The sequence below is a fragment of the Rhineura floridana genome, chromosome 7 (genome assembly GCF_030035675.1).
Source record: "Rhineura floridana isolate rRhiFlo1 chromosome 7, rRhiFlo1.hap2, whole genome shotgun sequence".
Taxonomy (NCBI): Eukaryota; Metazoa; Chordata; class Lepidosauria; order Squamata; family Rhineuridae; genus Rhineura; species Rhineura floridana.
In genome coordinates this window covers 4,966,006-4,977,287 of record NC_084486.1, presented here as the reverse complement: position 1 = coordinate 4,977,287, position 11,282 = coordinate 4,966,006, and the positions used below count along the sequence as shown (strand labels likewise).

Sequence of the window (11,282 nt, the reverse complement as noted above, 5' to 3'; positions counted from 1 at the left end):
CATTACTATAACAAATCTTTGTTTACCAGGTTGATCTTCATAAGGACCCATTCTATCCACTGCCATGGACCAATGGTATCGTCTACTGGAGTTACTGGAGTACAGAAAACATTCTGAGATTTAGCACTTGCAGCACAAGCCATGCAATGCCAAATAATTTTCTCAACTAGTTTGTCCATTCCTGGCCACCACATTTTTTGTCTGAGCTGCCTTTTAATCAAACTCATTTCCAGATGACCTTAATGGATTAAATGAATCAAATTTATTTGTAGTGATGTTAGGACAACCAACCAATCGGTCTTCATTATCCAATCATCAATGAGATATAATTCATTAGCTACTTGCCTGTAAGGAAAAATATGTTCAGGTGTCTTTTTCATCCATGGCCAACCCTTCATTATATAAGCTTTGAGATCAATAAATGTTGTGTCAACACTTACAGATGTTTTCCATTCAGAAGGATTGATTGCATCTTGGGTACATGAAGCTATTTGTGCAATAACCATTTCTTCATCATCCTTATCATCTGCCATGTTGTCCTCTTGGTTCATGACTGGAAGGCATATCAAGCAGCGGTATTCCAGGCACTTGGAAAATATTCCATTTGGCAATGAAAATCCATCAATTTAGCAAACCCCTTAGCAATTCTTGGTGTTGCTCAACCAGATCCTCAACGATGAGCAGAGCAGATGAAGGTTTATGCAGAATAAACTCAGAGCTTGGAAGTAACTCATTATTTTTAACGAGTTACTTGTAATTAGTTACAATTTTAAATAACGAGTGGGTAATTCCATTACATTTGGCAAGTAACGGAACGACTAGTAATTTCCCTACTTTTCAGCTGCAACTTTAACGTTTCCACATTAGGTTGGACGTTACTTGGGGCGGGAACAAGGGGAAGTCAGCTCCTGGCTATGATTGGTTAACACAAGACATGTGCCTCACACTGATTGGACCTCTGCGCAGACTCTCTCTTCCCTCATGATCTGTGTTAGGAGGCACGAGGGAAGAGGTGAATAGGCAGGGCCTGCTAGCGTCTGAGAGGAAAAAATGGACGCCGGAGGAAAAAGCCAGGGCAAGGACAACGGAGGAGAAGGCAGCAGCAGAATGGAGAAGAGCTGTGGAGGTGAGTGATGATGATTTGTGTGTGTGTGTGTGTGTGTGTGTGCCCCCCCGTGGCCCCTTCCGCCCCCCATGGCATTTCCCCACCCACCCACCCCCGCGGCCCCTTCTGCCCCTCCCACTGCCTCTCCTTGCCTTGCTGCCGCCCCCCCATCAATCACAAGGCACTTCTGAAACTTCAGCCTACTTCTCTTCCTTCCCCCCTTTTTGAACTCTCCCCCTTGTTCCTATGCATACCTGTGTGCTGTATTTATCCAGACAGAGCACTCCTGCCTTTTAAAATGCCGGCTAGCTTTTTATTGTATATTTATTTGAACTCCATCTTTCTTTTTATTTGTATTTTTGTCCTGTTTAATCACAAGACTGAATTGTATGTGGGACAAAAACTGTCTCAGTAATAATAATAAAAATAAAAAATCATTAGGCGTATAATAAATGGCTTAAGGCTGATTTTTTGTTCTTGGCAGAGATGAGGTGAGAAGTAGGGTCCTTGCAGCTCCTCCTCTCAGTCCCCCAGCTCTCAAACTCATGTTCTGTGAGAAAGAGAGTGATTCCCAGTCCCAGAGAGAGATAGACTGTTGACAATCTCTGCTAATATCTATACAAATGTACATAACATGCATCACCTGAACTCACATGATCTAGAGTTACCTTAGATCTTGCAAGATTTGCAAATGAGAAGCAATAGGGTTTTATATTAGTTCTGATTGTCTATTGGACTATCATAGGTTATATGTTTTTTTCATTTTCTATGGCAAAAACTCCAACTTCAGTGGAATTTATGTGATGTGTTCTAATCATTTGAATTTGGCTAATGAATGCTTTATTCTTTCATCAGAACTTTAGCAGTAGTACTAAAATATTAATAAAAAAGAAAAGGGAAAGAAAAAATACTTTACATACATCATTCAGCTGTATTGCTAATTATAGATATAGATATAAAAGATAAACGGCATTTTGCCAAAAGTATTTTTGTCTACATTTTATACCTCATCCTTGGTTTTCCAAGCTTGGCATGGAATGCTTCTCATACAGAATTAATTTCAAAATGCTGCATATTTATTATCATAATCATCATATTCAAAATAAAAAATATATGTACCGCCTTCAAGTTGATTCCAACTTATGGTGACCCTATGAATAGGGTTTTCATGAGGCTGAGAGGCAGTGACTGGCCCAAGGTCACCCAGTGAGCTTCATGGCTATGTGGGGATTTGAACCCTAGTCTCATTTTGTTCTCACAACAACCCTGTGAGATAGTAGGTTAGACTGGCCCAGGCACGGTTATTCAGTGAGCAAAAATGATGTAAATAGGATCTCTTTTAATTGTGCTATCGACCTGCTTACTTCCACTCTGACTGGGGGATCTTGCAGCATGGGGAAGAGATGGGGGCACATCACAGCTGAAGTTCACCCATATAGGAGCATTATCTCTTGTTTATTGCAGAGACGCCTGTTGCAGGTTTTGCTGCTGAGAGCAGCAGTCAGTTAGTGTGGCCACTTGAGTCACAGCTTGTTGATCCTGAGGAGGCAAAACTAGAAAGTGAGGTTCAGAAAGGAGGCCCTGTGCATGAGGAGGAGGAGGGCATGAAGCAGTGCCAGTTGCCCACAGCCACATCTGCAGAACAGCAAGTACCATGGTTTGGCTTTGAGAAAGCTTGTACATTTGTGAGCCAGAGTGGGAAAAATGTTGTTGTACGATGCAATTACTGCCTTCCAAGGATCAAAAATCTGAGATCAGCTGTTTCCTCCTCATCCAATGTGAAGAAACATTTTGAGGTAAGCCTTTGTCATGCTGGTCCTCAAAGAGTGTCCATTGTCTATTTATGTTTAAATTGTGAAGTTCCTCTTCCCTTTTTTCTTGGATTCATGCTTTGTTCTTCTTCCTCAGAGGGCACACCCTGAGAAGCTAAGAGCAATTGAAGAAGCAATAAAGGCAAGGAGACGTGGCCTTCCTGAACCAATGCATGACACCCCTCCTCCCAAAATGCTGAAGCAGCAGCAGACAACCCTTGAGAGGTGGGGATCTGGCAGGGAGCCTGTCACCCAGAGCAATCTCGACAGGAGAATCATTGATTTCATTGTAGAGGAGACATTACCACTTCAGACTGTGGACAAACCATCATTCATTAATCTGGTTCGCATTGGACTCCCCAAAGATCTCACCATCATATGTGCCAAGACTCTGAGAGACAGAATTGAGAAGAGAGCATGCCACATGAGAGAAACTCTTGCAAACCGAATGGGTGCTGTGGCATATATAGCAACCACTGCAGATTGTTGGACCAATGGCAAGAAGAGTTACTTTGGGGTAACAGCCTACTGGATCAACCCAACTACCCTGAAACGTGAGGTCGGGGCCTTGGCTTGTAAGCGTCTGAAGAGGCGCCATACATACGATGTCCTTTCAAAAGCACTGCATGATGTACATGTGCAGTACAGGATCCACAACAAAGTTATGTGCACTACTACAGACAATGGCTCCAACTTTGTGAAAGCGTTCAGAGTTTTCATGGCCAAAGAACCAGTGGAAGCTGCAGGCACCAGTGACGATGATGGTGATAACCAGGTGGAGGAGGAGGCTGAGGTGGAGTTTGTGCCTATCTGTGAGATCCTGGACACAGGACCTGAGGCAGAGGAAGAAGCTGCAGACTCAGGAGAGGATTTTGTTTTACCACCACACCAGAGATGTGCTAGCCACACCCTCAACCTTGTGGCAACACAAGACATAGAGGCCATGCTTTCTGACTCCTCCAAAAGTAGTCTTCTTGGTCCTTTCAAGAAACAGTTTCGTTCCTTGATGGGAAAGTGCAGCAAGTTGTGGTCCAAGCAGAACCAGTCAGCACAGATTGCTGAGTATATCCGTGCGCAATGTGGTGTGTATCTGAAGGTACCAAATAAGACCAGGTGGAATTCCACCTTTGATGCGTTGAAGCAACTACATGAGCTCCTGTCAACTGTGCCACTAAAAATGCATGCCATAATGGACCGCTGCTCCTTGTCCAGGATCACAGCTGCTGAGATTGAAGTGGTACAGGAATACACAGAGATTATGGAGCCACTAGCCCAGTCCCTAGATATCCTGCAACGGGAGAATGGCATGTTCATGGGGTATTTGCTACCAACGCTCTGCAATCTGGACCACAAGTTAGAAGGACTGGAAAACAAACCTGAGAGGTACACATACTGTTTTCAGCTGTTGAGAGGTGTGCGCGAAGCCCTAAGAAAGCAGTTTGCAGCTATCTGGGAGGACAAGAGGCTTCTTCTGGCAGCCTGCCTACACCCTCGCTTCAAACTAGATTGGCTGGAATCGTGTCAGGCCACCACCCATACCAACAAGTAAGAACATTAGGGAAGCCCTTCGGGTGGATTACTCCAAGGGAAATGTTGTCTCAAGGGAGGCATCGGAGGGCTTAAGGTGGTAGGCAGGGGCTGGGCCTTTTCTTCCTGGGGCTCCTCATCACAACCTTGGGTTGCTGCAGGTAATCCTTAAGGGTCTGCTGTGCTGCCCCATGAGTGTGGTGACTTGGTCACCTTCCTACCTTCCATGTCATCATCCACAGGCTCAGGCTGGACCCTCAACTAGGGGACATGACAAGCATCAGGAAATGAAGAGCAGATGATGGTTTCCTAACATATATGTGTTAACATATCCTCTCTCTTTCTTAGATACACAATGGAAGCCTTGTTGAAAGCTGAAATAAAGATGGGTGTACTTAATGAGGACAGTGATCAGTCTTCAGATAAAGACCAGGAAGGAGATGACTTAGCAGATGACTTCTTTAACTTTCTGCCCCAGGGCAAGAAGTCAGCAGTGGACACTGCTGAGGAGGAACTGGTGAGGTACCTGAGGTCTCCCAGCAGGGAAGTGTCATCACTCCATGGCTTTCCACGTGTGCTGCGGTGTTTTTTGCAGCACAACACAGGCATGCCTTCAAGCGCCGCAGCAGAACGCCTGTTCAGTACTGGTGGCAACGTAATGACTGTAAAAAGACATTCCTTGTCTGACATGCTCTTTGAGCATCTTGTTCTTTTGAGACATAACAGAAACATATTATAAAAGCATTTCAAGTGTAAAATTTGATTTCAAGAGTTGGGGTATCTTCATTGCTTGGGGGGATGTGAGATTCTGTTTATGCCATTATGTTAATCTTATGGATAATTTTTTTTATTCTACTACCCCCTGTGTGTGTGTGTTTATTTTTAATATTGTTTTAGGCTTCTTAGATGTGCAGCAGCCAAGGCCAGCACCTTGTAGGAGTTTTTTAAAAAAAGTAACTGAAATGTAATTGTAGTGATTACTTTTGAAAAAAAGTAAAGTAATCAGTTACTTTCAGAACGATTGTAATTGTACTGGTAATTACTACTTTTTTGGGCCAAGTAATTGTAACTGTAATTTATTACTTTTTAAAAGTAATCTTCCAAGCTCTGAATAAACCTTCTGTCCTGACAAATATGTCCTGAAGTGCTGTACAGCCCCCAAACATGCCAAAGTTTATTTTTAAATGACAGAAAACTTATTTTCTGATTTAGTTAAGTGCTCTGGAAGCATATGAAATTGTGAGTTCTTCCTTTTTAACTGGCTTAGGACTATACCCAAACCATACTCCAACGTATCTGTTGTGAGAATTGTTTTTCTGTTGGTGTCAACAGGAAATAAGTGCAGGACACTCTTAGACACACTTCTAGGAGAAAGGGTGGGTTATAAATAAAATAAAATAAATAAAATAAAACAAAACAAAATATATCCAGCTTGATTTCTTGAAAACTGTCTTTGCAAATTAACATCCTATTGAAAAACTATATCCTTTTTAAAGAGATGACATAAGGGAGGAACTTTCATGGCAAATTGTTTCACAAACTTGGAGTAATACTCACATGGAGGATGTCTTTATCCTTGGGTTCTGGTGCTTCTTTTATAGCTTCCACTAAGTCCAACTGAGGTTGCGTGCCCTTCTGAGATACTGTGTGTCCCAAATATGTCACTGAATTATTACAGAACTGGCACTTTTGTGCATTGACTGTAAAATCATGTTGTTGAAGTTTTCCCAACACCACTTTCAAAATAGCATCATGTTTTGCAACTGTTTTGCCATATACTAAAATATCATCCTGGAAGTATGTGACACCTGACATATATAGCCAAATATTGCATGCATCAATCTTTGAAACACTGAGGCTGCTGAGACTAATCCAAATGGCATTCCTTTAAATTATAACAGTCCTTCTGGAGTGATAAATGCTGTGTATTTGTGAGAACTTGTAACCAAGGGAATCTGTTGATATGCTGAAGACATATCAAAAGTTGTAAAGACTGAAGTGGAGGGGAGGAAAGGGACAAAATGGAGGAGATAGGAGGGAGGAGGAGGGGAGGGCAGGTTTATATATTTATTTATTATTTGATTTATATCCTGCCCTTCTTCCCACCAGGAGCCCAGGGTGGCAAACAGAAACGCTAAAAATACTTAAAAACATCATAAAAACAGACTTTAAAATACATTAAAACAAAATGTTAAAAACATTTTTTAAAAAGCTTTAAAAACATTGTTTAAAAAGGGGTTAAAACATATAAAAAACACATATTAACAGCAATTCTAACACAGACACAGACTGGGGTAGGTCTCAACTTAAAAGGTTTGATAACTTGCATGCTTTTTGAGGTCAATGGGATTTCTTTTTGTACAATCATGCTTAGGATAGGTGAAACTGACCTGGGGAAGAGGCAGGGAGGGGGAATGGGGAGAGAAGGGGAGGAAGGGTAGGGGTAGGAAGAAAGGAACATGTTATGAGACCACTGACAGGAAAAAGTCCAACAGGGGTCTGGATTTTCTCTTTTGTTTTACACTTTGAACTCTTGATTCTCTTGAAGTGTTTTGTGTATCACCATGAAAACTTAGAGGGTTGTTAAGCAAGCATTTCTGAGTTCAGGACTGTAAGTTGTGTAAGGTTTTGTTTTGAAATGAGCTTATGGGATGCAGCAGAATGGCATAGGGGTTATTTTCAATTTAACACTGCAGAATGTGAAAAATCCATGTTGGCTGTAGTATACAGCCCATCTTGTTAGAACTTGGCTTGGAAAATAGTACTCGGTGTAGCTGAGCAGAAATTATTGTGTAAAGAGATCCAGAGTCATCTAATATCCTTAGTTTATATCCATTTATTTTCAGCTGACAGTATGGAGGTGTGTGATGGGTCACTGTTGCACTTAAATACTTACCTGAAACAGTTCATCCTTCTCTCCATCACAGTACATTTCATACTTGCATACTTTGACAAAATGTCCTTTTTTGTGGCACTTATTGTAAGATACCTTTCGGGCAGGACAGCTTTGAAAATCAGTTTTGTGGTTCAGATTCCCACAACAGTAACAGACATAACTTTGTCCTGTATGTTTTGCTTTGCGAGACAGAACTGAACTTTTTCTTCTTCTTATCTTAAGCTGCCGGCACCTCCATGGTTTGAGAAGCATGAAAAGTGAGTTGGATTGAAGAGAGTGCTTTGGCATAGTGAATGGCATTCTGAATGCTTCTACCTATTTCAGCGGCCATATTCAAAGTAAGCCTCCTTCCTATTAAGAGTTTCTCTTGAAGTTTGAAAGAAAAGGTTTTCATAAAATTTGGTCTGTAACAATTTCCTCAGCTATGTTGCCAAACTCACAATTAGCACGCAGTGCATGTATTGGCTCTCCTGACAGTTAAACCCTTGAGTAAAATTTGTACCATTCAGCAATCACCTTTACAGAAGGATTAAAGTGATCATCCAAGGTTTGGAGAGCTCCTTGATTTGCTTCTTGAGCTATGTCAGCAGGGGAGGGTAAATGAGTATAGATCATCTGGCCTCTGTTTTGCAAATGTAGGCCTTCCACTTTTTCCAGGGCAGAGGAGATTCCTCTGGGGTAGCAGGAAGACAGGTAGTGGAGGTATGTGATTCTTATTGAGGAGAAGCTGCAGCAAAACAAAGAAATGCACTGGCCCAAGAACATAAATCCCTAGAAGCAGCTGCAAAAGGGAAAACCCTCGTGAGGCCTTATGGTGAGCTGCGAGTAGCAGTAGAAACAGAGACTGAGCGATTAGAGGTTTGAGCAGCAGATGCAGCAGAAAAGCAGATGCTGTGGGTTATTTTAAAAGCTTGTTGCCATTTGTTTAGTATCTACTCCTTTTATCCATGAGACATAGATATTAGTGAAGAGAATTTTATTAATGACATCCCGTCATATTCTCAGCCTAATTCTTTCTGCCTATTTTTGCTCCTTCTTCCAGCTCCTCCCCCAACTGCTGGGTTCTGCTCAGGAGAAACTTCTTAAACACAAACTTATTGGTGACAGAATACAATACAAAGCAAGCAGGGATCCAAGAAGACGGGAGGCAGTGGAGGAAGGGTCAGACTCCAGGTTCCATCTGGGGCTGAGTAATTCAGCAACAGTGATTTCAAAAAGAGTGGAACAGAAACAATGTTTGACTCAGAAGTTTATATACCCTCAAAAACAAATGTTTCAAAACAAATTCCAAAATTGATTGGCTATAAGGAGGTGTCATTCCTGGACAACCTTGCCTTTACAATGCCTAGTATGACAATACACTTTATGACAGGATAGTTGCTCCTTAGCTATCCTGACTGGATTTAGACTTGAGTGATGGGCCTGGAGGGGCACCCTGCTATTGTAATGCTGGTGTGACTGGATTGAATTGCCCAAAGCTATATCCTGCACATATGACTTCGTGACATCACAAATTTAACTTCTTCCGCCACTTTTCCCACCAGACAGGCTTCCAGCAGCCTCTTTGCTTTTCTTATTTTTTAAAAAAGCCACACTGAAGCCATTTGAAAATCATCTAAGCAAATACTGGAGTGGAGTGTCTCCCATGATGTAATACCTAGCAGTCTGCCAACAGCACTGGAGGGGGGGAAAGAAATGTCTCATAATATAGGTGATGCTGTCTTTTGTTGTGGTTGAGTGGTTAGGGAGCTGATCTGTGATGTTGTCAAACCCTGGGAGCTCCCTCTTTGGCCTTCATATATGATCCTCCCAGCATGCAGAAGGTGAGTGGGGGACATTCACCCCTTTCTCTGGTGGGGCTTAAACGCCTGTCTCCAGCTTCCCAACCCATGGAGTGGGATATGCTGTCTGGGTGTTCTGAAGCTTTGGCTATATTGTTGTGACATCATTGGCTGTGTCCATTTTCAAATGCCATGTGGGCATTGTTATTGGCTTCATACCTAATTTATGTCTATTGCTTTTCCGCTATATATTTCTCCTCTTCAATCGCAGGCTGAATGAGCATAGGATGTGTCTCTGCAGTGTACACCAGGTCATACTGGTTTAAATGTAAAATTGGTCTGTGGAAGAATTATTAGAAGGTTTTAAATTTAAACAAGAAGAAAGAAGAGGAAAATTAACAGAAGAGAGAAAGGAAGTAAGTGTAAAAGCTAACCTAATGCACTGAGATAGCAAAAGGATATGATTTAAAAAACTGTAACTTAGTAACGTGAGAAAGTTTGTGAAAAGATGAAAGAATGAAAAATGCAGCTGCAGTTCAAGAAATAACTATAAATGAACTTTTGTTATTAATCCAGATGTCATGGGAAATTGCCAGAGGGAGCTACAAGTTCTCAAAAAATCAATAATATCCCAAAGGTGATAACAGCAGCAATATGAGATACACGTAAAGCTTTGACAAGAAGTTATTTGATAGCAATTGGAACCCATTGTAACATGGAATGAGAAAAGTAAAGTAAAAAACTAATCTTATTTGTTTTTATTCTGAAATACCTGATTGATTTGGGTTTCTAGCTATAGCTAAACATCACATCTGTTTTGGGTATTAATATTAATATTGATACCTAATAGTTTGGTTTTATCCCTATTCAAATTGTATCCAGCCAATGGTCCACAATATTCTTAATCTCTTTCACAGATATGAGGGTTTTTTATAACTGATAACACTATATCACCTGCATACAACTCAATTTTAGTTACATTTTTAAACTGAATTAAGTTCAGATATTAACCTATCTTAACTGTATTTTTTCTAAAACAAGAATACTGACAAAAGGCATCCACTTATTTCTTTATTCATATCAAATACAGAAGATAATATTATCAATGTTATCAAAGCCTTTTCAGCATCTAAAGATATTTTTTCATATTTTCTACTAGAAGCATGATCTAAAATATGTATTTTTCCAACGTTTTTTATATTTCTAGTCCATAAAAACACCCTGGTTATGATGCATGTGTTTTAGTGCACTGCTATGTTAGTTTGATTGGACTTCTATTCCCAGATAATTGGGTATTGGGTTGCAGCCTTAATCATTTTGCTAAGATGCTAGTTGGTGTGAGGATAAAATGGGAGAGACATGCTCATTACACTGAGCTCCTTGGATAAAAATTAGAATACAAATATAAATAGCTCAAACTGATGCAAATGGCAGTCTTGTCTGTATTTCTCTCATGTCATTTGTCTGTCTGTCTCTCTCTCACATACACACACGCAGAATAAATCTTGCTGTACTGTGCTGTGGTTAATTCAAAGTGTTCTCCATAGTAAACATTTTTTGTAATGCATTAAATTTATCTGGGTGGTGTTGTTTTGCTAATTTACTAGGTTTAGATGGCTTTTTGAATAGACACAAAGTATTAATGTTGTTACCAAATTCTTCCCAGCAAACATCCAAATCCCTTAATTTCATAAGCTAACTGCATGAGGCCCAAAGCCTCACATTCTTTTCGTGTAAAAAGCCCATTGTACTGACATCTCTTTTTTTGTCTGCCAAGTGAAGAATCTGAACAAAAGAATGGATATATCCTAGAGTACAGCCTCCTCAGTATGGGACAGTAAATTTTTGGAGCTTCAGATAATTAACTGGGAACTGCTACTATATAACCTTCCCTTGAGATTGGAGGTCGAGGTCAGGAAGCCACACATAAATGGAAGGTCCTTCTGTCTATATAGATGTCTAACATAAAGGCCACATGGAAGCAGGCATATACAAATGCATCTGCACAGAAAATAAGCATTACCCTGATTCTGAATTAGTTTTGTTTGCCCTCAGTGATGTCATCACACAGTCAAATCTGATTTGCAGTGTGAGAACTCATTTGTTTGTAGGCATTTAATGCTGCCACAGGAAGAGGTCTGGGTTGCAAAGATGCTTCATTG

The 11,282-nt window shown here is 40.8% G+C and overlaps 1 protein-coding gene across 1 annotated transcript in view; it reads left to right on the top strand.

The window, feature by feature from the left end:
• The first annotated feature begins 789 nt into the window (after window positions 1-789).
• The window catches only part of LOC133388610 (uncharacterized), a 44,920-nt gene continuing 34,427 nt past the window's right edge, over window positions 790-11,282 (top strand). Inside the window, exons 1-3 of the mRNA XM_061634572.1 lie at window positions 790-1,126; window positions 2,570-2,901; window positions 3,014-3,111. Of these exons, the coding sequence (XP_061490556.1) occupies window positions 1,051-1,126; window positions 2,570-2,901; window positions 3,014-3,111 (506 nt within the window). The 5' untranslated portion in view covers window positions 790-1,050. The remainder of the gene's footprint in view (window positions 1,127-2,569; window positions 2,902-3,013; window positions 3,112-11,282) is intronic.